Source organism: Zalophus californianus, chromosome 2, assembly GCF_009762305.2.
Source record: "Zalophus californianus isolate mZalCal1 chromosome 2, mZalCal1.pri.v2, whole genome shotgun sequence".
NCBI classification, from domain to species: domain Eukaryota; kingdom Metazoa; phylum Chordata; class Mammalia; order Carnivora; family Otariidae; genus Zalophus; species Zalophus californianus.
Genome location: NC_045596.1, coordinates 98,810,347 through 98,837,310, shown reverse-complemented (window position 1 = coordinate 98,837,310; position 26,964 = coordinate 98,810,347). Strand labels below are relative to the sequence as shown.

Below are 26,964 nucleotides of genomic sequence, written 5' to 3'. Positions count from 1 at the left end.
TTCAGATTCTCTTTTTCACCCTTAGCAAAAATAAATAATTTTCATTGTTCATCTGTTTCAAATTATTTCACTTCCTACAATCATTTGTCTCAAATTATTTTATCCCTAATTATTGATGTTATATCTAAAAGCTTCATATGATCATGGAAATAGAACATTGTCCTAACTTGCCTATTTGATATTAAAGTTTCATATTTTTTTCACTACAGTTGACCTATTGGAGCATTATTTCATTTAGTGGGTGGTGTTACAATTAGCACAGTCCTCAGTAACCAAGCTCTTTGGTGGTGGTGCTTTAAAAATAACCTCTGACAAATCTAAACTGTAGAACATTCTATAAGATAACTGGCCTGGTCTTTTAAAAAAATCGGTGTCCTTGAACAAAATGGAGGGAAGGACTATCTTGGACATAATAGCCAAACGCAATGCATAAATCTTGGCTGGGTTCTCATTAAAACAACTATCAGTGAACAGTTTTTGAGAACAATTGGAAATGTGAATACGGACTGGATAGTAGATGGTTGATGGGGAGTTACTTTTCTTTGGAAATAAGAAGATACTGTGATTAGTAGGAAACTTTTTATTTTTAGGAATTTCATCCTGGTGTATTTAAGGATGAAATATTAGAATGTCTGCACCTTACTTTAAAATGGTTCAGCCAAAGATAAATAAGTAAATATATTTAAATTTCATATATTTAAACAAATAAGTATATTCACACAAACATGTTGATAAAACAAATCGGTAAAACATTAAAAATTGTTGAATCTAGAGTAGGATATTACTTTCAACTTTTTTGTATATTTCTTTTTTTTTTAAAGATTTTATTTATTTGACAGAGAGACACAGCGAGAGAGGGAACACAGGCAGGGGGAGGGGTAGAGGGAGAAGCAGGCTCAATAAGCAGGGAGCCCGATGTGGGGCTCGATCCCAGGACCCCGGGATCATGACCTGAGCCTAAGGCAGACGCTTAATGACCGAGCCACCCAGGTGCCCCAACTTTTTTGTATATTTCAAAATGTTAATAAAAATTGGAAGAAAATTGTTGTAATAAAAAATTAGAAACAAAACGAAAATCATCTCTGTAGATCATGTAAAGCAGAATTGCAAAGGACAATTGCCTGAGTTTACAGCTCTCTTCAAGAACAGAATATTTCAGTGGACAGCCTGGTTTTGTTCAAACCCTCTTAAGACTGAGCCCCGGGATCAGCGTGAGGCCTGCAGACCTGTCTTCCATCGTCTTCCTCTTCCCTCATCCTCTCTCTCATGTCTTTCCTCAACAAGAGGGAGATACCGTTGACCAGAGTGACCTAAAGTTTAGTTGTTTAAGTGATTCTATGTAAGTCAAGACTCATTATTTCTAGACTATTATTTTAACAGTCTGATAGAATGAAATACGTTTTCTCTGATTAAAAGAATTTGAGGACTTAGCAAAGGGGCAGATGTAACTTGGGGGCAGCTGGGGAATTCATTTGCCTCCTGCTACACCTGACTCAGGCCTTTTCTGCTGACTTGGGCCTGGGGTTGCATAGGTAAAAGTAGATAAACCATGTTATTGCTAGAGATTTTTCTGCTACCCGGGGTTTTTTGTTCACAAGGTTAAATTGAGTAGCCTACCCCTGCTTCCCTCTTGTCACTGCTGGTCATGACAAGTATCTGTCCCATTTCCACGTGTAGTCTTCCCAGGCCCCTCTGTGTGCCACTGTATTTTCTGGCATATTGGACATTTAGTTAGTATTGAGTCCTTTTTGAATATATGATAATAAGCCCATGTCTTGGTGATTATGTGTATATCCCTTTTAAATGCTGGTGTCTCCTGCCTAAATCAGTAATGAAGTTTCTTTCTTTTCTTTTTTAAAGATTTTTTTTTATTTATTTATTCATGAGAGACAGAGAGAGAGAGAGAGAGAGAGAGAGGCAGAGGGAGAAGCAGGCTTCCCGCTGAGCAGGGAGCCCGATGCGGGACTCGATCCCAGGACCCCGGGACCATGACCTGAGCCGAAGGCAGACGCTTAACCGACTGAGCCACCCAGGCGCCCAGTAATGAAGTTTCTTATTCCTAGGAAGAACATCAATATAATTTTGATTTTATGATGCCATAACATTTTTGTTGCTTTTTATAATGTTTTAGAAAGCTTCTAGATAAGACACATGTAAATATTTGATTCTTTTACTTTTCAGATTGCGTAATGAATTGCTACATATATAAATATAGACATATTTAATGTTTTTACATACGTCCATAGCTATGATACTGTATATTAAAAGTATAAAATGATGGAATGATATGATACAAATGATATGAAAATAACATATATAATATAAATGATATAAAATCACCATATATGGAATTTAAGAAGCAAATGAACAAACAATAAAAAAGAGACAAACCACAAAACAGAATCTGAAATACGGAGAATAAATTGGTGTTTGCCAGAGGGGAGGTGGGTAAGGGTATGAGTGAAATAGATGAAGGGGATTAGGAGTGCACTTACCTTGATAAGCCCTGAGAAGCATATGGAATTTTTTGAATCATTGTATCGTGCACCTGTAACTGATGTAACACCATATATTATACTTGAATTAAAAAAGTAAGATCAAGAAAAAGTTTAAAATGATGAGTTATCTACATTTACCTTTGAATATTTGTATAGGAGCATAAGTCTTATATAATTACATTTTACGTATTGGCATTTTGATTTTATTACAAATTCAGCCTGGTCCTCTAATTTCTGATGGTAGCCGAACAAGCCTATTTGGTGTGATAGTGACCTCTACTGGTAAATATGCATTAAAAGAAAGTATAGTCTGATGTGTTTCTGATGAATACTATGTTTCCTTTCGGTAGACAAAATGGAAGGTATTTTTCCATTTTTTTTGTAGTCATTCCAAGATAGTTTTAGTACAAAGATATTTTTATAAAGGATAGATAGGGCAGGTTGATTACCTTAAAAGAGAGTAATTTAATGGATCATGGTAACTGCTTCATTAATTTTACAGTATTTAAAAGCATTCACTAATGCCTTATATCAGCTAAACATTTTATGTATCTAAAAAAAATTTTCTAAGATTTTATTATTTATTAATTTGAGAGAGAGAGAGAGCACAAGCAGGGGAGTGGCAGGCAGGGGCAGAGGGAGAAGCAGGCTCCCCGCGGAGCAGGGAGCCCGATGTGGGACTCGATCCCAGGACCCTGGGATCATGCCCTGAGCGGAAGGCAGACGCTTAACTGACTGAGCCACCCAGGCTCCCTTCAGCTAAACATTTTAAAGTTAGCCTTTATACTAAAGACACAATAAAAGGTCTTTAAGTGATGTAAATATTTTTTATTATTTTAATAAACATTAGATATTAGGCCTAATTTGCCAAACCTCTGAATTAAAAATGATGTGTAGTGACTTTAGCATTTTGACAAAGGACTAAACTGATATTGACACTTCACCAGCAGACTCTTTATTCCATTGGTGAAATTGGTTATTGATAGAATTCAAGACTCTTCGAAGCTCATCCTTAAACACTTTGCCAGTCCAAACATCTCCCATGAGATGAAATGCTAGGCAATTTTACGATGTCAGCAGTAAACAAATCATTCTTTTAGACCAGTCATTTCAGTTGAAAAGCATTGCTCATTTGGTATTTGTCCAACCAACCCACTAATTATCCTTTATAAATTAAAATAACACATTGAAGACAGATTTGCAATGTTAAGTGTAAAACTAAAAAATAAATATTCAGGGTGGACATTATACATAATCATCAGAATCATATCGTCAGTGACATAAAGCACAGGAAGACATTTGGGACTTGGGTTGCCTACGAATTTCAGAAGGAAAGCTAGCTCATTTCCAGATGGTGGGAGGTTTTGGAGTTTCTGTGCTTCAGTTCATAAGAGCCACCCAATGAGAAGGAAAAAATGATATTTCAGTGCTGTAATTCCATGTCAGTTAACTTGATGTTAATTTATAAAAGCACATTTTTATTATAAAATGACAAATGCATAGAATTAATTCTTTAAGCTCACTTTCTTGGAATGTATATACTAGTGACGCTGTAAAAAGTAGTAAAAAGGTTTTTACTACTTTAAAAAAGAACTGTGCATACTTAGTAGGAAGAGTGTAGAGTCTAAAGTCAGACTGATTGAAATTTAAGTTCCACCACTTACTAGCTGTGGGGTGTTTTGTAAATGAATTAACCTCTCAAAGCCTCAATTTCTTCATCTGTAAAATGGAGATACTGATAGCAGGATTGTAGTAAGGTCTAAATGAGATGATGCACACAAAATGCTTCAGAAAATTTCTGGCACATACTAAGTACTAAGTCAGTGTTGCCTGTTATTTCCATGTCTCTGATGTGTTTTTCTGTCTTTGGTTTACATAGCCTGCAATGATTCCCATTTAGTTCTAAAGCACAAAAATTTCTCTGTGAGCCCCAGCTCCGTGTCCCTGTCTTCCCAAGGATATACTCATGTACATTCCACTGATAGCTGCTGTGCAAAATGCTTTAGGTGTCGGAATTAGCCCAAGTCCTCCAAGAGGCAAATGCCAAGACTGGATTAAATGTGTAAGAAATTTATTAGGGGAAATCCCCTGTAAGGATAAAAGGGGACAGAGCTAAGAGAGCCGTGGACCCCCCACACAAGTCTGACCTAGAGTGAAAAAAGAGGGAAAAGAAGGGGAGTGGAGGGATGGGCAAAAGGGGTGAAGGGAAGTGGGAGACACAGGCTTGCAGTTATGGAATGAATAAGTCATGGGGATGAAAGGTCCAGCATAGGAAATACAGTCAGTGGTACTGTAACAGCGATGTATGGTGACAGATGGTAGCTACGCTTGTGGTGAGCACAGTGGAACACAGAGTTGCTGACCTATGTTGTACACCTGAAACTAATGTTAACATTGTGTGTCAACTGTACTTCAGTGAAGAGTGAGAGTGTGTGCAGGTGGGTGAAGAAGGAAGGAGTGTTTTGTAGACGTGTCCTGGCCAGCCGGGCAGTTGTGAGGGGGCAAGACATCTGGGTAGTCCTCTAGCCGGTCTCCTGTCAGAAGAATCCCAGATGTCCCAGAAATGGGCCTGCCTTCCCATCCCTCTGGGCTCAGTCTTCATCTAGAAGCAGCCGCCGGAGGCGTGGCCTCGGTGCCTAAGGGGGCGGGGGGCAGGGGTGGTCCCAGGATCTAGAACACCGCAGCTAGAGACACCTGCCAGTGATGCTCCCTGCAGTTGGAGCTCCGAGAGGCACAGTTTAAGGCCACCGTGATACTCCTGCTATTTAAAGAATGAGATCCATATTCTTTTCATTGCTCTTTCAGAATAATCCACTATCTGCCCTAGCCTCACATCTTCAGCCTGAAACCATCATTTTATTCCTAACAATCTATGTTTCCCAAATACCCATAGATAGAATTCTTACATTTCAGAGACGTGTTTTATGCTGAGGGCTTTTTTTTTTTTTTTCCAGCTGAAACACCTTCCCTTTCATCCCTGATGTGTTTCTCCCCATCCTTAAATCTTATCCAGCCTTTTACACATTTTTCTAATGCTACCTCTTCCCTAACCCACTCCATGTAGGTGTTACCTGTCGATCTTCCCCACATGTGTGGTGCTTGCATTTTACCAATTGCATTAGTGAGGATTAGGCTTGACTGCAAATCATAACCCCCCAAAAATAGCTTAAACCAGAATGCAGTATAATTACTCTCTCCTATAAAAGCCCAGAGGTTGGCAGCTCAGGTGCTGCAGCTGTTCTCCACAAAGGCCTCAGGGCCCCGGGCACATTGGAGCTTTCTACTCCGATTCTCTAGGGTGTGGCCCTTGCCTTCGGTGTCAGGGATGCAGCTCCTCCCATCATACCCATATTTTAAAGGGGAGCAGGGGGCAGGGGGTGTCCAGTAAAAGAAAAGGCAGAGAGCATGCACCAGCTTTCTCGTACATGAGGTTTCTAGAAGCAGCCATATTTCTTCTTACAGCTATTGACTAGAACTTACATGATGACACCAAACCACTAGGGTGGCTGGGCAGCGTGGGGTTTGTTCTGGGTGACCGTGTGTCCAGATCAAGACGAACAGAGGAGAGTTATGGAGGGGACAGCTGGAAGCCTCTGCACTGGACTCGACCCAAACAGGACATGCAGCTGGATGGATTCTCCGTGCTGTGTCCTGGCCTCTGCTAGGTTGTAAGCTCCTTGTGACCGCTACTGACCTGCATGAGCTCATCTTCCATGGGGCACTAGGGGTGCCTCTCGTGGAGCAGGTGCTCAGTCTGTGTTTACTGAGTGCGGGAACTGAGAATTCACCAGCTTGTTTCTTAGAGAGTAAGAAACAAAATGGTATCCCATACCTTAATAAATCTTAATACTTATCTTTCATGAAGGTCACCGCTAGGGAAACTGAAAATTTTCAGGAAATTAAAAAGAAAAAAGAATTTGATTTCTATTGATTTAAAAGTAATTTAAATTACTTCTTCTCTATGTTAATGCCTGTAGGTCTGATCTTAGGATCTCTGGCAAGTCCCTTAACTATTTTGGGTTTCATCTGGCTCCCACTGTGAACATAATGATGGTGATAAGAATAATAAAAGTCATTAGTAGTGTTGTTATTTTAGAAAAGATTTGGACAAGAGTATCTTCTCCAATGTACTTCTTTCTCCCCATAACCTCCATTCCATTTTTCTTATCTTTATTAAACCTTCTTATTATCTTTTCCTGAGACTTCAGACTAAAAAACTATGAATAGTTTTTTAAAAAATTAATTTAATTTTATTAACCCAAATCCTGCACTTATCTCATATCCTTTCCTTGGGTGGGATTCCACCCAGATAATACACATGAAAGTGGAGCCAGGTCCCAGGTCTGATTTGTTGGACAATCCGCGTGCCTTCACAGATGATCAGTGTTGTCTCAGTAAATGTCCATTCTGGAATTTATCTACTCTGTGACCATTGTCATTTGCTCTTTATTCTTTTTCACTTATATACAGTATAGGACACAGGGTCAAATTTCACCCATTTTTGACCAAGTTACACCCAAGTTAAAATGGACAGCAAAGAAAGGAAAGGCTAAAATATCGTGGCCAGGAATGAGGCCGCAGACTTCAGGAGTCTTGGTGAAATCACTAAGTCAGTAGCGCTCAAGAGTGCCATCCCAAGAGGCAGTTTGGTCAGGTTGGGCCGGCTGGGCAGGGGGGTGGGGGAAGGATGGAAGATAGGGAAAATATCGGAACTTCGAGAGTCATGTATTTTATTTTGAACTATCTCTCATTATTAGACTCTCCTATTTCTTCAGTTAGCGATATTATAATTATGATAGGCATATCCTTATAGTTTGAGTAAATTTCCACAACCTGATACTCTTTGCCCAATTCATCCCCATCGCTGGGAACATATAAAGTTTCCTGACGTAAAAACATGTCCTCTCTCGTTTTCCCGGCTGCAGCCCTGGCATTGTGCTTATGTACCCTCTGACATCCGATTAATCTTTAATATTCAGCCTATTAAGTAAGAAATGGGAAAAAACTGGGGAAAATATTGTTAAGCTCAAGAAAGTTTTTTGAAGAAGATAAATTTTTCGTTTAAAAAAGTATCATGAAGTATCTCAAAGCAGAAAAAAAGAAGGGAGAAAACCTTAACAAAATTCTCCCAGGCATGCTTGATTTTCCCCTTGGTTTGAAATGTGTAAATGATTATTGTGGTGGATAAAGCAAATAATTGAGGAAGTGAAACAGGCACTAGACCTTAGTCATTCTATAATCTGATGAAAAAAGAGGACATGAAAAGAAAACTCATACGATTTTACATGAACGGCACAAAAATCAACATGCCCATTAACAGTAGTGGTAGCATTACTTAATGGCATTTTAAAATTTGTTTTAGACAGCTGAAAAACTGTGGGTCTTTGTCTTTTCAAAACATTTAAATTATAGTAACTACAAAGTTGCAAATCATCACATTTAAAGTGCATTTTCCCATGAAGATACACACTTTACCCTATAATTTAAGACGGGTGTGTTTCTCTTATTATCATTTACTTAACTTCGTTTTGCCCATGTTTCTTCAGTGCACAGAAATAACTCGTATCTGTTTTTTCCACAGGGAACGTGATGCAAACAGAATCAATTACATGTATGCTCAGTATGTCAAAAATACTATGGAACCACTTAATATCCCAGATGTCAGTAAGGACAAAAGATTTCCCTGGACAGTAAGTAAACCAGTTTTGAACTTGGGGCTCGAACACTGTTTTCCCATCAGATCTGTACTTCTAGGGACTCTTCAGCTGAAGCCCTGGCCCGAGAACTGGCTGTATTTCAGAGTGAACGGTGCTTTCCCTGATCTGATGAAGGAAAATACAACAGCTCATGACATCTGTTGAGGGGTGGTCAGCTGTACTCAAGTATTTTTCCCTGTACTTTTCAGCTTTGTAATGTGTAATAATGAATGATCATAAACTAATTTATGGGGCAATTTGACTATTACCTACTTAATGTCAAAGACATTCCTTACATAGTGTTGCTAGAATTCTTGAGTTTATTCTTAAAAACTAAGTGCCGTATGGCTCGAACTGACGTAACTGGTAATCTACTACCGTGAGTAGCTCTATGGAGAACTGAGTATGTTTTCTTTGACAGCAAAGGTACAAAGATCACTTTCTCAGGCATTGAAAACTTGGAATTCTAGTGTTTTCTCTCATCTCTGGAAAAGTGTTGCACTTTGAGCCGCTGCCTTGATTTTGTTATTTGGGTATCTAGAAGACCTCTTTAGAACTTTAGCGATATGGGCAATAGAAACAGTGGCAGTCCTAAAGAAAGACAAGTTTGTAGCATGGAGTATCTGAGGTAACATAGTGCTTTTTGGATTCTGCTGGTCTTGTGAAGTTATTGAGATATCTACTACACCAGTATAGTAAATAATTGCATAAAGATTTTCCTTAATATTACCAAAAGCTACTTGGAAAGTCTAGAATGAAAAAAAAAAAGAAATATAGGATATTTCTTACTCTTAATAATGTAAAGACTAATTGCTGCATATTGCATTTACGTGAACTTCATTATAATTTGTACATTTTCTGCACTCTGATGTTATCACCTGCTAATAAAAGATGAATGAATTTGTTAGTGGTTTCAGATGTCTGATCTAGTTTATATAGCACCTAGTGAGAAAATCAGTCTCTTCATAATTTGCACCTGCTTTGTTTTATTTTTGTTTTTGTTTAGAATGAAAACACAGGAAATGTAAACCAGCAATGCATTAGAAGTTTGCTTTGTACGCCTATAAAAAATGGAAAGAAGAATAAAGTGATAGGTAAAGCCTTTTACTAATCTGCACTTATTAAAGAAAAAAATGTATTCCAAGAAACTTCTTTCCTTCAGGTGTAATTCTGAGAAATAAAATGTGTGAAAAAAAGATAAAAATTGGAATAAGAGAATTTTGAAATAATTTTATATTGATAAATGTTAATAGACATTGTTAAATATCTTAACTATAATGTCTTAGTAATTATTATAATGCTTTTCAATGGAATTTTTGTTGAAGAATGATGTGTTGAAAGGTTGTAGACTGAGAGACATCAAGTTGATAATGTATATTGTTTTAGAGAGTCTCATTTCTTGCTTCTGATTTTTTTTTAACGTGGGGTTTACACTTTAGATTGTATTCATTCGTTCAAAAGCACTCCAGTGTTCTGGTGATCTGTAATAAATTGGTGAGCAAAGTGGAAATCCTCACCCTCAGGGAGCTTACATTCTTATATTAAGGTAATAGAAAAATGTCTATTTCAGGAATATTGGAAGAATGCATCCTCAGGAAAATATGGAATGATGTTACCTATTATTGACATATTTGTTTCTTGTCTATATTAAGAGTAGTACAGAAAGTATGAGGTTTTATATGCCAATCATGCATGATTGACATGTGAAAGTAGTCTGAACTGTTAACGTTGTCTTGAGAACTTGGAAATAAAGGAAATATGAGGACCTTCTAAAGGCTAAACTTCTAAATAGAAACCCTAATGAAGGGGTGCCTGGGTGGCTCAATTGTTAGTTTGGCTCAGGTCATGGTCCCAGGGTCCTGGGATCAAACCCCGCATCGGGCTCCCTGCTCAGCAGGAAGCCTGCTTCTCCCTCTCCCACTCCCTCTGCTTGCGTTCCCTCTCTCGCTGTGTTTCTCTCTGCCAAAAAAATAACTAAATCTTTTTAAAAAAATAAACCCTAATGAAGGGAGGCTTAGAAATATAAATTTACCTTAAAAAGTCTGAGTAGTTTCCAGGTTGCAAGACTATAAATTTACCTTAAAAAGTCTGAGTAGTTTCCAGGTTGCAAGACTTAACTATAATTTTATTGAAGGAAGCTATCAGTCAGAAGGGCAGTGGAGGGAGGTATTATTAAGGAAAATAGGGAAAAAAAGGCAAATATTAAAATACCTATTGAGGTTCCATCCAGGAGTCAGGAAATCTTTGCCCCCCCCCCCCCCCCAAGTGGAGACAGATGCAGTAAGTTGTATCAGTGTGGATAGAGTTTTCTGACCATGTGGTGAGGCCATCGCTTAGGGGGCAGTGGCTGTAGCAGGTTGTCGCAGTCGATGACACCAGTCCCTTTGCTGGGGTGAGATGCATTCACCAGCGTGTGCCATTGAGCATCCCACTAGTCTGACTTCCCTTGTTCTGATTATTTTTTCCCAAGGTGGCTGAACTCATAGGAGGAGATTGTATTATTCATATACCCAAAAATACATTGGTTGCTTTGACAGTTGTGTCTTCTTAGAAATCTGTGAGCTGGGCTTGAGGCAGTGGGCTGGAGTTGAGCAGGTGCATGTGCTCCTGTTCCCCGGGACAGATCTGTTTTGTGCTATCTGTGAATATTCTGGTGTTAGATAGCGGTCTTGTGAACTTAGTGACTGTGACTCTACCCCAGAGAGATGGCTCTGTCAGCCATGGTCTTCTAGTTTCTAAGCCTACAGGGAGAGGAGTCAGATCCTGACCTGCTGAATTGCCTTGTAAAGTCTCTGGGAAACCAGGCCGGCAACTCCCGGCTGGGCTGTTTGGTCCCCTGCACTCTTCACAGCTCTCAAAGAGAAAAGATGAATACACAGTGTGGGGTTTTCTTTTCAAGATTATCACCCCTCAGTTCGCTAACATAAGCAATAAGGAAACTGACAAGGGTGGCTTAATATATGATCCCAAGGAAACGTTATATTCTAAAATTTTACTTCCTAGGGAATGCAAGGTGAAAACTACATTAGAAATATGCATTAGGGGTGCCTGGGTGGCTCAGTCATTAAGCCTCTGCCTTTGGCTCAGGTCATGATCCCGGAGTCCTGGGATCGAGCCCTGCTTCAGACTCACTGCTCAGCCAGGAGCCTGCTTCTCCCTCTCCCGCTGCCCGTGCTTGTGTTCCCTCTCTGGCTGTCTCTCTCTCTCTGTGTCAAGTAAATAAATAAAATCTTTAAAAAAAAAAAAAGAAATATGCATTAGAAATACATATTTTTAATGCTTTTTGATATAAGCATGAAGACTTACTACAAAGCTGCCTCTGACCTGTGAAATGAAATTCCAGAAGGGATGCATTATTCCCTCATAAGTTTTCATAAGGAGGACTGAGTGGCCCCTTGCCACATCAGGTCACATCTTTGCTTTTCCTCAGCAGCATCTCTTTGGAATAATAATGGGGCATAGGGAGTCGCTGGAGGAAGTTATATATCAGGCTTTGTCATCACTTGACACAAATGCAAGCTGGTTCAGTGAAGTGCAAACAGCCCCAGGTGGGAAGCGGACTCCAGTGTCCATTTGGCTCCCCTCTTCCTTTAACCATTAAAAACATTATGAGCAAATGACTCACCTCTGTGGAGTTGAACTAAATAACCTTTCAGATCTGCTCAAAATTCATATGCTATGATCCTGTCATGTTTCCTTCAAGTGAGCAAAAAAATAAAAAAAATACTTTTAGAAGTCATCAGACTTGGCCTGCCTTTCATGTCACCCTACTTGATAACAGAGCTAAAAGTACGCAAGTGTTATTTTTGGAGAGGAAAAATTCCCTATTAATAAAAAGAAAGGAAAAAATGGGGGTTTCGGTGGGCGTTCCAAGTTGATTCCAAGTACAAGAATAAACATCTCCAGTGCTCCCTGCTCTTTAAAAGTGTGACAAAACAGAAAATTTGAGTTCTTGCCTGTGTTTTGTGCCCACAGATGCAGCATAGAAAATGTCATGGCTGTAGATAATTTTCCTTACATAGCACAGGCCAGATTCGTCTATTATGTAATTCTAATAGAGAATCCCCATAGAGTTACATGCAAAAAGACAGGCAGGCCCATGTGTTTTTTTGTAATCTTCCTTCCCCCTCTTATTTTTCCATTACTGACATTTAGATGAAATTATAGACATTAGACCAGTATGGGGCCTGTTGTATTCCCCAAGGTATTGTTTCATATCAAATGTTTTCTTAGTGCTCTGGCTAATACAGAGTGTTTCCAGAGTTTTGCTTCCAATGCTATTAAGGAAATATTTTTCTCATTCAACATTCATTTGTTTTAACCAATTATTTCCCCTGTTTATTAGGCTAAATATGCCTTTTTCCCAAATCATATTTACCAGAAATTCTTATTCCAATTTTCCATGCCAATTTCAGGACAGATTTTGAAGAAATTAGTCCCATTCCCATCCAAAAAAAAATGTTGAGAACATCTCCACTTTAAATAACTTACATTTTCATCTCTTTGTTAACAAAAAAGTATAACAAAAATTATAGTGTTATATCACACATCGCTTGACAGTGAAGTATGAGAAATATGTACAGTGGACTCTTGAACAATGTGGAGGCTAGGAGCACTGACACCCCCCCATGCAGTCTAAAATCCATGTATGATTTTTAAATCCCCCAAAACCTAACTACTATAGCCTACTGTTGACTAGAAATCTTCCCAGTAACAGAAACAATTGATTAACACATATTTTCTATGTCATATATATTATATATTGTTTTCTTACAACAAGTAAGCTTGTTGTAAGAAAAGAAAATGTTACTAAGAAAATCATAAGGAGAAGAAAATAGATTTACAGTACTGTATTTATCCAAAAAATCTACATTTTACAGTACTGTACTATATTAACAAAAAATCCACAAAAAAGTGAACCCTCACTGTTTAATCCATGTTGTTCACGGGTCAACTGTATTTCTTAGAATGTATGTTCTAAACTGATTACTGTCCTAATTCTCTGCTCATTTATGTGTTGCAATTTGATTCTAAGGCATAGATAAATATTCTAAAATTATATTTTTAAATTTGACACTACTTCACTTTAGTTTTCAAATTAAATGTTGCCATTTAGCAATATCACTAACTGCTCATTTGTTTATGAAAATATTTGCTAGGATGTTCCTAATGCAAGTATAATTAAACTGTGTCATCCATGAAACACATTGCTTATGATGCTTAAAGTATCCGGGTTTTTTCCCCAGAGAATTGTAAATTATGCTTAGTTATAATAAGCTCCAGGCAATAAGACCGTAGGGGCAATAATAACTGGAAGAAAATGAGAAAAAAAAATAAAACTAAGGAAGTAAGATTAAAATTATAAAAGTGAAAATCTATAAAATAAAAATAAACCATAAGAGACTCTTAACTCTAGGAAACAAACTGAGGGTTGCTGGAGGGGAGGGGGGATGGGGTAACTGGGTGATGGACATTAAGGAGGGCACGTGATGTAATAAGCACTGCGTATTATTAAGACTGATGAATCACTGACCTCTACCTCTGAAACCAATAATACACTATATGTTAATTAATTGAGTTTAAATTTTTTAAAAAATTTTGAAAAGAAAAAAATTAAGAATTAATTGAAAAAGTAGTAAGGAAAACTTCACAGTAGTGTTGGAAAACAGAAACTTACCTTTACTAGACTAGAAACAATGAGGGAATTTCTGGAAGATATGAGGTATATGCCATTCGTAAGAACACATTTTACATAAAATGGGCAAAATTTGAATAGTGATGACAATATTAATATCAGAGAAAGTTGAATTTAAGATAAAAACATAATGTAAAGGGATGCTTTGCATTGATTAAAGTTAAAATCCACCAAGAAAGTATAATTGTCATAAATGCTTCTAATAAACTAACATCATTGATATATAAAAGCCAAAGCTATTAAAAATACAGGGAGAAATGGACAAACTGGAAGTCATAGTGGGAGCCTTTGGTACACATCTCATAGAGGGTTAAAGTACAGGATAAAATAAGGAAACATTAGAATCAATTAATATAAAGAAGCGGATTTAATTAGCAACTATAAATTTATGTTTATATTTCATAATTTATAAACACAAACTCCTGTCAGATATCCATCAGAAACTTATAAGTATTGATGATATACACACATGCAACACAAACCAGTCATTTCTAAATTAAGAAATAATAAAATTATTTGAATTAACCATTCAACTGAAGAAATTAGAAAAACAGCACCTCTCTTTCTCACCTTCTATGCTGTCCCCCAATAAATGAATAAATCAAAAGCAGAACAGCAATTGAGATGATAAATTTATGAAGTGGGAAGGGATAGTGAAAAAAAGAGATAATGAGGGAATACAATAATAATAAACCGGAAACACAGATAATGAGGATAATAAGAGAAATACACAAGTGGGAATGAGAAGGGAAATGTAATTATACAGATGGAAGAAATTTTAAAAGATGTTAGGTAATACAGTATACCAAAAAGGTAATACATTTTGATGAAAGGGAAAAATTCCATAAAAATTGGTAATAACCAATACTAACTCGTTTTAAATATTTCATAGAAATAAAATAAATAAATATTTCATAGAAGTAATTGAGAAAGTTATTTTTAAAGTCATTAAAAAAAAGCAAATATAAAAAATTTAAAAAATGCCCAAAGGAAATTCTAACCAAAGCAATCAGAGCGGAGGAGATGAAACAATGTGAGGTACAGAAGAAGAAAAGGCAAAGTTTAAAAAACTTCCAGATGATAAGATGGTGAGGTGGAAAGCCCGGTGGAATCAGGGGAAAATACTTCTCTACAGAGAGTTCTTTTTTTTTTTTTTAGATTTTATTTATTTATTTGACAGAGAGACAGTGAAAGAGGGAACACAAGCAGGGGGAGTGGGAGAGGGAGAAGCAGGCTTCCCACCGAGCAGAGAGCCCGATGCAGGGCTCGATCCCAGGACCCTGGGATCATGACCTGAGCCGAAGGCAGATGCTTAACGACTGAGACACCCAGGTGCCCCCTCTACAGAAAGTTGTAAAAGTTCCTGGTTATCAAATTATTAAAGAGAAATAACTTTAATTTATGCCAAGACAAACCTGTTTGAAAATAATAGAAAAAAATTCCATTTATAATAGCAAAGAATAAATGTAGCCAGAAATATGTAGCATCTTTATGAGGAAAACGATAATATTCTACTGAGTAACTTAAAAATCTTTAGTACATGAAGGGACATAACATTTCCCGATGATAAGAACCTATTCTGTAAGAGGTCAACTTTCCCCAGATTAGATTTATATCGATTTTAATACATATCCTCACAAGAGTTTTTTTTTTCAGAGGCAAGGGGGAGTTCCTAACCAACATTTATAAAACTCATCTGGAAGAATAACATATGAAAAGAATCAGAGTTGATGGATAGAGATTTGCCTGTCAGAAATTAAAATAATGCTGTAAAAGTATCATAATGAAAAGTATCATATGTGGAGGCACCTGGGTGACTCGGTTGAGTGTCTGCCTTCAGCCCAGGTCATGATCTCGGGGTCCTGGGATCAAACCCCACCTCGGGCTCCCTGCTCACTGGGGAGCCTGCTTCTCCCTCTCCTTCTGCTGCTCCCCCTGCTTGTGCATTCTCTCTCTCTGTCAAATAAATAATATCTTTAAATAAAAAAGATCATATGTGTGGCAGAAAAGATGGAAAGATTGATGGAATACAATAGAAAGTCTAAATGCAGACCCAAGTCTGGTACATAGGTATATTAGTGTTACTGTATATAATAGCTCATTGTTTCTAAGGTGCCATGGATTGAAAGACTTCATTTTCTGTACTTCCAAGAAAGAAAAAAAATGATTTCAATTAAACTATGTCAAGCAGTTGATTAGGATGCACACTGATTTCAAAAAATAATAAAATGTGAGAAAAGTACCTAGTAGTTAAAAAAAGTATGACTTTAGTATTTAAGGTGGCAATTCAAATCATTGGAGAAGGGATAACTATTCAAATATTTTAAGAATCTAGTAGCAATTTGGGGAAAAAAACTAAGTTGAATTAAAAAATTAAATGTGATACAATGAATCTGTAAAAGTACCAGGGGAAAATATAGGTTCATATATCATCTTAAAGTGGGGAAGCTTCAAAAAAAAATGGGGAAGCTTCTCTTAAAAGCAAGACACTATACAGCAGAAAACCTCAGATGAAGATAATTGACAAATGACAAGTGCAAAAAAAATATTCGCAAGATTGGTGATAAGGACAGGTCTTACACCTTAGCAAGACAGGATGCTGGCTTTGGAGTCCACCCTGTATGGTAGAGAGTACATGAGACCACAAGCAGAATCTAAGAGCTGACCCCCTGCTCTGCCAAAAAGCCAGGAGAAAAACTGTGGTCGGTAACAACATCTGATCTCTGGAATTACAGAAAAGGAAACATAATTGTGTGATTTTAGAAACCATCTACTCCCTTCCCTGTAATTGCTGGAGATGACTTTGGTGCCGGCTTAGCTCTCAGAGCTGCTGTGATGACCAAATGAAGCAACGTCAGTACAAGTACTTCGTGTGCTCTAATAATACGAAGTGACACTGAGATTTTACTAACTGCGCTCGCTCTTGATTTTCGCCTTATGTTTTTGAGTGTTTTCTTTCATGATTGTGTATATTAATTGATTTTTGCTGAGTGGTTTCATTTTATTTTGGGTTCTGCATTAAGTTCTTGGTTTTTATAGAGCAGTGATTCTGATCTTATATGGATTGCTGGTAGATGTGGCATCTCAAGTGACAAGTTTTAAATTTCATTATTGTACTCTTTAGCCACTCTTCCAGTCATTAATGAAGTTCTGAAAACCCTACCTGTAAATGTGTCCGGGCTTTATATTTTCTCCCATAAAGGGACCCTGTTTGTTTGTTATAAACCTTCTTCATAGCTTTTTTTTTTTTTAACTTGGGTATTTTTGTTTGATAGAATTAAATTTTCTGAAGGGTATAAAGAAATCAGCAGGATGATCATGAATGCTATTTAAATATAACTGTCTATTCAGCTTTCAAAGGAGAATTAAATGATATGCCTAAGTGGATAATTTGTCTTCACCCCTTTTCTTGTGCTAAGCTTAGCTCTGTCTACACATCTGTATCTAGATTGGTGGATTGTAATGCAAACACAATTTAGCTGTTCCACTCTGAGCTGTGGTTTTGACAGCCAGCTCCTGATATTGGTACATTTAACATTCATTTCGATACCTTTGAATTCCCAGAGGTATTAACTAATACTTGTTAATGCACATTCAGTGATGTGCAGGAGAGTTTACTTAGCTAGGTCAGAAGCCCAGGAGCCTGCTGACAGCCACGGCTCAACCCCTTCCTGTTGTCTTTTCCTTTCCAGACATACAATAATTCTTATGAAGTGTTAAAAAAAAATCTTGTTTATGAGAAGGGACCATCAAGTAGGAGACAACTTTAGTTGTACATGTATTTGAAAAAGACAACTTTTTCAAATACATGTACGTGTGTATATATACATACAAATATATGCATGTGTGTATGTATGCACACATATACCTCAAGTTACATTTATACAATATATATGCACATGTAGTTTCATGCATGTATATACATGTATACACATGTGTTCATATGTGTATATGTATATAATTTTTAATCAAATTTTTTATAGTTTCCATGATTTTGTACTGAAGTGAATCTAATTAATTGAAAATCAATTAACGTTGTGATGTGAGGATAAGGCATGAAACACGTGACTCTCAAAATGTGATTTGGGAGATAGCCAGAACCTAGATAAACAGTTCCACATGTATAATTTGGGGATTCACAAAGGTTGGAGGACAAAACCCTCGTGCTGTACCATATACATGGGACATGGGACTTTTAAGATCATGCTGATTGCCGGTTGAGTTACCGTTTTTCTTGCAGTGTCCAAAGTCATTATGTTTCATTTAAAGTATTTCTTGATAATGGAATAAGTGTTAGAGAAGTAATCCCTACGGTAGTAATACAGATAGATAAGAATGTCTTTCCTGTCTATCGTAGAAAAACTCCCACAAACAAACAAGAAAGAGCAAAAATGAGAGTGCAGTTAATTTGTAGGGTTAAAAATGAATTGCACATCGATGGTGATGAAGGGACTTAAAGTGCAAGCATGTATCACTGTGGACTCTACGAAATCCTTTTGTGCTCTGGGAAAAATACGAGATAACAGACTATAGTCTTCATGGGAAAGTAGTTTGGGTCAGAGCCGCAGTCCTGCATTCTTTCATTAACTCAGTAAACATTTTCAAGTTCCTGCTATAGGTCAGGCATTTTGCTAGCTGAGGAAGTGGGCCTGAAAAAATAAAATCTCTAGGCCCATGATACGTACAGCCTAGAAAGAGAGCCAGGAATGAAATCCTCCATGATATACCGAGTGGTCATTTTTTTTTTCCTCTCTCCAAATTTTTATGTAAATTCTAGTTAGTTCACATATAGTGTTGGCATTGGTTTTAGGAGTTGAATTTAGTGCAATAAGCCGGTGGGAGAAAGACACATACTGAGTGATTATCTTAAGGGCAAAGGAAAGAGAAGTGCCCACCTCACCTGGGAAGTGGGTTGCCTCCAGGAGCTATGGTGAAGGAAATTGAGGTGTCCCCTGAAGCACAGCAAAGAGCATGTGGGGAGCAGTGGAAGCCAGTGGAAAAGCACGGGCCAAGGTGTGAGCAAGCGAGATGCAGTCAGGGGACTACCCGCAATGACTGGAAGGAGGTACAAGGGCACAGAGTAGCAGCGTGTGGGAAACAGTGGCCTTGGGGACTGGCCCGAGCTGGGGTTTGAATTGTATTTTATTTTATTTTTTTGAAGATTTTATTTATTTATTTGACAGAGAGAGAGAGAGAGACAGCAAGAGAGGGAACATAAGCAAGGGGAGTGGGAAAGGGAGAAGCAGGCTGCCTGCGGAGCAGGGAGCCTGACTTGGGGCTCCATCCCAGGACCCTGGGATCATGACCTGAGCTGAAGGTAGACGCTTAACTGACTGAGCCACCCAGGCACCCCTGGGTTTGAATTTTAGATCTAAGCATACCAGCTTACTGGCCTTGAGCAAATGACTTAACCTTTCTGAGACTCAGTTTTTTCATCTGTAAAATGGGGATGGTCACACCTACTTCACGGCATTAGATCGTAAGGCCTAGCGATCGCGCTGTGTCCTGAAGGTTTTAGTGCAATACCTGCCTCACAGTGGGCACACAGTGGAACTCTGTGATTATATATTTAGAGACAGAAGAAATAAGGATTTAACAACACTTGTTAAACCCAGAGGTAGGAGGTTCCCAAGCCCTTCAAAGAGCGGCCTACTAGGGTCAGAATCCCATAGAACTAGTTCAGTAAAGATTTACCATAATGTTGATGTGATTTTCCATTTTATTGACTATATCTTTTACCTTCTAAGAGAAGCCAGGATTTAGGAGGTTATGATTTTCTTCAAAGATTAGTCCTGCTTTTATTTCTAAACAAATAGTCATTTTTATTTGCATTTATTTGTAGTATCCAAAGGTGTCTGCAAATAGGATTCTCTGCATCTCTGGATGCAGAGGTGCTTATTTGAAATTTGAAACTATTTATGTGAATTGCCTGTTTTCTGCATTCTATTTTGTATGTAATTGTGTTTTTTAACTTTTAGTTTCTCAGTCAGGAAAGGCAGTCTGTGTGACCCAAAATTCTGATGTGCATCAAAATTGTTCTCTTGGCAAGTGTACAAAAATTCAATTAGTCTCCAAAGGACAAATTGTCTTTGGGGACTCAACTGATCTAAAATTTGTGACCTAGTCTGGAAGAAAATAGTACTCTAGGATTTTTTTGAACACGGGCAACATACATTTAGGACTGTGTGAAACAATTTCTCATGTAAATTAATTCAGTTTACTTTTCTAGCTTATATTTGTGAGGATCTGTTTGCTTCATTGGAGATGCCAAGCATTCCTAAGAGGAAAGTATAAGACAGGCTTTGGCGGGGGTTGGGGGGTGTGTACTAAAGGCAATACAAACTATAATAATTAATAATAATATTTACTCAAATTTCTTGGATTGTTATAGGGGTTTGCCAACTTGTTAATAAGATGGAGGAGAATACTGGCAAGGTTAAGCCTTTCAACCGAAATGATGAACAGTTTCTGGAGGCTTTTGTCATCTTTTGTGGCTTGGGGATCCAGAACACACAGATGTATGAAGCGGTGGAGAGAGCCATGGCCAAGCAAATGGTCACACTGGAGGTGGGCTGGCGCGTGCGGGACCTTCTCTGTCTCTGTGGCCACACAGTCAGCTTCTGCCCTTTCCCCCAGAACCACTCGTGGGGTCACTGTCTCCTCAGAGAATCAGACTGAATTCTTAGTTCCTCATTTAAACAGCTAAGGAAATTGGGACCCAGAATATTGTAGAAACTTATCAAAGGTCATATGACCAACAGAACTCAGACTGGTTGTCCCTCACTCCTTCGACCTTAACCTTCACTTCTTCGACCTTAAGAATCCAGTCACACAGACGTCTGCTGTCACTGCAGCCTGGCCCTTTCCTGTTGCCTGAGCCTCCCTATCTCCTTGTGCACAGTTGTAGTCACACATCTTAAAAGACAAAAACAGAAACCCTAAGCACTCAGAGAATCAGATGTGAGGCATGGGAAACTCTTTCAGATGACAGATTTACAGTTCCCACTTCTAAAAATCCTGATTCCTAAGTCTTGGATAGAGGCTGGGAATCTCCATTATTCCAGAGCTTCCCCCAAGTGGTGCTGAATGTTCAGGCAGCCAATGAGCCACTGGTTTGGGGCACTGACCCTCAGGCAAGCTCCCTCCCAGGACTATCCTACCTGAGCGGGCCAGCCCTTTCCAGATGATTTCCACGAACTGCCTGAAAATGTTCACTTTGTATAACACAGAAATTTCTTACATCAGAGACCAGTTAAGGGAAATAGACTTCAGACGGGCAAATGTCTCTACTTATTCACACACTGGTGTGAAATATATTTGAGTGTATGCCTACTCTTATTTAGTTGATTGAGATCACTGGGTATCAGTGTTTGGAATATGGTAACTTTTCCTCCAATTGTCTAAATAATACCTAACCTAAGTAGCTCAAAAGATATGCATTATAAGTAAAAACTTACTAGTAACCAAGATGGTATTCTTTATTTTCTAAAATGAATATATAACACTAATAATTTTGCCATAGTAACATATAAGAGATTGTGGATTATAAGCCAGTGGAAATCTTTTTCAAATACATGTACGTGTGTATATATACATACAAATATATGCATGTGTGTATGTATGCACACATATACCTCAAGTTACATTTATACAATATATATGCACATGTAGTTTCATGCATGTATATACATGTATACACATGTGTTCATATGTGTATATGTATATAATTTTTAATCAAATTTTTTATAGTTTCCATGATTTTGTACTGAAGTGAATCTAAGCCAGTTATCAATTAGAAATTATATTTTGTAAAACTTTTTACTATGGAAAATTGCAAGCATATACAGAAGTAGAGAGAATAGCTTAGTGAGAGACCATGTACTCATTAGCCATCGTTAATAATTATTGACCCATAGCTGATCTCATTCCTTCATACACTTGCTCACTTCACTGCACTCTTTTCCGCTTTAATCCATTGATATTTTTGAAGCAAATTCCAGATATTATATAATTTAGTTCAAAATCTTCGAATAGTTTCCTGATTGAGATTTATTTTTACACTGTAGTTTTACTTTAGATAAATATGTGAGTAATTAGGCTTTTACTTAGTATAAACATTTATTTCAATTCACTATGAGAAGTCCTATCTATGCTTACAAGTTTAACCTTGAAAAAGATTTTCCTGTCCTTAGGAGGCACTGGATAAAAGCCAGGGACACAAACTCCTCAGGTTTTCTTAGGACGGTGAATTAATTTGACCTGGAAGCCATGATCATTATAATGACAATAAAACAACAACAATAAAAATAGCTAACCTTTATCAGTGTGCTTACTCTGTGTTCTAATGCTCACAGGTACAGACATACCTTATTTTGTGGTGCTTTGCTTTATCGGCCATCACAGATACTTCATTTTTCACACACTGGCAGTCTTTGGCGACTCTATGTTGAACAAGTCTGTTGGCGTCATTTTGCCAACAGCATTTGCTCACTTCGTGTCTCTGTGTTGCGTTTTGTTGATTCTCACAATATTTCAGGCTTTTTCATTATTATTATATTTGTTGTGGTGTTGTGTGATAGTGATTAGGACCTGTTGAAAGCTCAGGTGATGGGTTCCATTTTTTTTTTAAGCAATGAAGTATTTTTTAAATAAGATATTAAGTTGCTTCTTTAGACATATTGCACACTTAATATACTACAGTATAGTGTCAACATAACTTTTACGTGCACTGGGAAACCAAAAAATTCATTTGACTCACTCTATTACGATAATGGCTTTATTGCAGTGGTCTGGAAACAAACTCGCAGTATCTCTGAGGTGTGCCTGTATTAGCAAAATTATTCCTTACGACCCTGAGTAAAGTGCTATTTTTACCTTCAGTGAGACAACATCTCTTTTTTTTAAATTTAGAATGGCATGTTATTCCCATGTCCATTCATCTGTGTTGTATTGCATTTATTTATATTAGACTAGTGCATGGCCACGGTCTTCGCTTTCCTCAACAAACTAGCTCTGTGGTCCCAGCAGCAATGAATTAGCCACAATGACCCATCAATTTCATGTAAACAGAAGACAGTAGCTCCACGTTTCCTGGGGCTTCCTAGTGCTTAATGGTTCAAATACGAAGACAAATCCTCATGTAGCACTGAATCACAAGATAGACATATATGCCATTTTAGATTTTGAATTGCTTAAAATTTTAAAGACTGGTTCAAGGAAAACTAGCCCAGGCTGCTCAATTACTCGAGTCCCCATTTAAAATCTGAAAATGCCTCACCTCCTTATCAATCATGCTAAAATCTTTGGGGGTTTTAGTAAATCTATGTGTGTCTGTCAAAAATGAATTTTCAAAAAAAAATTTTTTAATATGGTAGGCATTTTAAATATGACCACTACCTCGGCTCAAAGAATGTCTGAAATATTATCCCATTACTTTGAAGTTATTACTTCCGAAATTGGGAATTAATGATTCTTACGTTAAGGTATAAGAAAATAGTAAGCTTGTCTTTTTAATTCTACTCAGGTAACAGAAAGCGTACTAGATTAGGAGTTGAAAGCAGGGTCCCAGGCCTCCCTGTCCTCTCACTGTGAGCTTGCTGCCAAATCTTGAGAACACCTGTGCCTTGGTGTTCTCAGATGTTAACAGAGGGGTTATAGGCCAGTGCTACACTTCTCAGCTCCTGAATCCTAGGAGTGGGAAGGAATTCCTGAATCTGTATGACATTACATTCTAGCCATGCAATTTTTCTTTATGAAATTCTACCTTGGTTATGGGCCTCATCTGAGGGCCACTTCTAGACTACTTTCTTTCCAAATATCAATGTTAAAATGTCAGTGTATGCAAACATTTTTTTCTTAATTCTGTACACAGGTTAAAAATAACTGAAGTCACTATTACTTTTTAAAAAGCAGTACAAAAAGAAAAAAAAGCAGTACAAAATAAGCTTTCTGCCAAATTTGAGCCAGTAGCATGGCTGATAAATAATATGCTCTCTGTATCAATGGTGTCAGAATAAAAGTGACAAGACTTTCTCTGAACGTAGGGAGTATAACTTTTTGTCTTCTGAAACACGCAATTGAATGGAAATCTGGGATTTTTTTCTCTCTGTTCAAGAAAGCAGGAAACAAGATTTGACATTCTGGGGCGTCTAGTTCTGTCTCCAGGAAGTTTTAGCAGAATCTCAAGCTTGACACTGTCAAAGTCTACATTCGGTAGTCCTCTCTTGGATAACCTGTTTTCCTTTGTTTCTTACCCTGTAGGTTCTGTCATATCATGCTTCAGCAGCAGAAGAAGAAACAAGAGAGCTCCAATCCTTAGCGGTAATGCTCCCCTTTCTTTGTAAAAGTGACTAAGTGCCAACATCTAATTAATACATAAACATGGTTCTCTTAGGATAACTGCTTCTAATGGCAGTGGTCCCATTGAATTAAATGTGGTAAATATTTAGATGGACATTCATAAAAATATTTAATCAATTCTACTTTCTTGTAGGGCCACAAAGTCACTGATGATAACAAAGCAAAAGATAACATATTGACTTTATAATACATTATATGATTCTGATTTTTTTTTTCCCAGTAATGTTACATCTTTTTTAGGCCAAAACTAAACTTACCTTTCAGTTCCTGGGGAAATGTGAAAGGTGACCATGAGGTGGTGGCTGGGTAAGGGTAATGACAACAAAGATTTTGTAGTTTGTTGCCGATAACCCGCTCTGCCTTACCAGGAATTGAGAGTGATTTTAATGTCTGACCATGTGGCTTATGGAATGTTATTTGAAACTGGGTTCAAATAAGGTCAGTTCCTGAATTCTCATTACATTTTTTATTTAGTATGTTATGAGAAAAAAACATACTGATACTTAAGTAGAATGTTAAATGTTCTAGGTCTTGGTTGAGATTAATGAAAATTTGAGGCACTTACACATTGACAACAAAGGCAAGTGGCCTTCTAAGTTGAAACTTACTTGGGACAACATGGAGAAGGTCTACACGAGATGTGACGAGAGTCTGTAAAGAATGAGGAGGGTGCGAACAGATGGTTGAGATTCTTTTTCATTGTCATCATCAGCATAGCTGGCCACATGCCAACCTTCTGTGGCCTTACATACATTTCCTTATGTAATCTGCACAGCTGTGTTATGAAGGCCACCCTGAAGCTAGAGAAGCCAAGTTGACTTGCTCAAGGTCACACTGGCAGAAAGTGGGGGAAGTCAGGTACAAACTCTTAATGGTCTAGTTCCAGCACTCACGCACAGACCACTGTGCTGTTATGAGCCATTAGGGAGAGAGAAGATTAAAGATGATTGAAACGCTTTGACCTTCATAATTCAAAGAATGCTATTTCATTTATAATTTATAATTATATAATTTTGAAATTATATAATTTCATTTATAATTTCATTTATAATTGAATTCAAAGAATTCAATTAACTGACAAGAGTGGAAATGTTAAGAAGGGGAAATGGTAGGTTTGATGGAGAATGTGGTAAGTGTGAGGCGCTGGTGGAACCACCAGATGGAGGTCTTCAACAGTCAGCAGAGGCAGGACTAGCGTGGGGAGGGGCTGAACCAGAGGTGGTGATTTGGAGGTCCTGCCATGGGGTTTGGGGGATCCCATGGGAGCGGAGCAGTTGGGAGAAGGGTATGGAAGACTGAGGGCAGAACTCTTGGGAATCTGGGTTTCAATGGAAGGAGTAGGAAAGGAACCTGGCTGAGGTGGAGAAGTGGTAGGTGAGCAGGGAGGAAGATTCAGGATGTGGCTGTGGCGCAGAAGGCAAAGGGATGAGTTTCAGAGAGGAAGGAGGGCCCATCAGTGGTAGGAAGGTTGAGAAATAGGACTGAGAGAAGACTGCCAGACTCTGTGATCACGTGATTGTTGAGAAAGCAGCTTTAGGTGTAAAACTGCCAGAGGTTAGAGTGAATGGTGACAAAATGGAGAAAATGAATCATAGCCTTGTTTCAAAAGATAAGTTTTGTGTAAAAGAGGGAGTGGAGAAGTAGTAATGAAGGGTGTTGGCTGAACTGTGTGAAGTTTTTTGTTTCGGTTTGCTTTGTTGTTGTGGGGGGGCGTTGCTCACAAGCTAGGGAACCAGCATGCTCTTAGACAGAGGGCGAAGGTAGGGGATAGAGTGAATGCAAGGCAGGGAAGAGATCTAGACATTGGAGCAGCCGAGGCATTGAGCGAGACAAGAGGGAAGGGATCATAACAATAACAGTAGGGGCGCCTGGGTGGCTCAGTCGGTTAAGCGTCTGCCTTCGGCTCAGGTCATGATCCCAGGGTCCTGGGATCGAACCCCGCATCAGGCTCCCTGCTCAGTGGGGAACCTGCTTTTCCCTCTGCCTGCCGCTCCCCCTGCTTGTGCGCTCTCTCTCTCTCTGACAAATAAATAAAATCTTTAAAAAACTTAAAAAAAAAAATAATAGTAATAATAGTAGTTTCATTTATTGAGCACTTACCGTACACCTGGCATCTCTGAAGTTCTCTGCATGTGTTAACTAAGTGTATTTAGTCCACAGCAGCCCCATGAGGTCAGTACCCTATAGCATTTGGAATTCGAGGATTTTGAGGTTGAGAGGATCTCAGGATCTCCCAGGTGGTAAGTGATGGTGCGAGTACTCAATCCAGGCAGCCCACATCCAGAGCCCACACTCCGTTGCACAACACTGGAGAGGCAATGAGCTGGAAAGGAAGGAAGGATGAAAACTTACAGACGTTCTCAATTAAATCAGTGAGTAGGAAGTGGAGTCATTTGCCAAGAGCAGTTTAAGGAACTTGAGGTGATTTGTCCTGAAAGGTTACACTTCTTCTTTTGGGGTTAGCCTTATTTGGAGGCTATATGCACTGTATTTATTTTGTTGACGATGGTATTCGAAGGAATGAGCAGTTTTTCAATTATTTACAAAGATTTATAGGTTTTAAATATCTTTCACATCAGGCTTAATTGGCCTGTTTGTCTAATCCTCCCAGAATGATGAAGTTTTGAACTAAAAGCATACTGTAAGCTGGAAATTATCACATAGAAAGATACAACTTGAAGTGCTTGCAGGCACTGCAGGAGTGTTAAATTAGTTC

The 26,964-nt window shown here is 38.1% G+C and overlaps 1 protein-coding gene across 12 annotated transcripts in view; it reads left to right on the top strand.

Annotated features, from left to right (window-relative positions):
* The window catches only part of PDE5A (phosphodiesterase 5A), a 142,590-nt gene that overhangs the window by 62,272 nt on the left and 53,354 nt on the right, over positions 1–26,964 (top strand). For all 12 annotated transcript variants that reach the window (XR_003520818.1, XR_003520816.1, XR_003520817.1 and 9 more), the window contains exons 8-11: positions 8,080–8,188; positions 9,201–9,288; positions 20,281–20,456; positions 24,150–24,209. Coding sequence is in view for 5 of the 12 variants with exons in the window: in XM_027599065.1 (XP_027454866.1) it covers positions 8,080–8,188; positions 9,201–9,288; positions 20,281–20,456; positions 24,150–24,209 (433 nt within the window). In the remaining 7 variants the exon portion in view is untranslated. The remainder of the gene's footprint in view (positions 1–8,079; positions 8,189–9,200; positions 9,289–20,280; positions 20,457–24,149; positions 24,210–26,964) is intronic.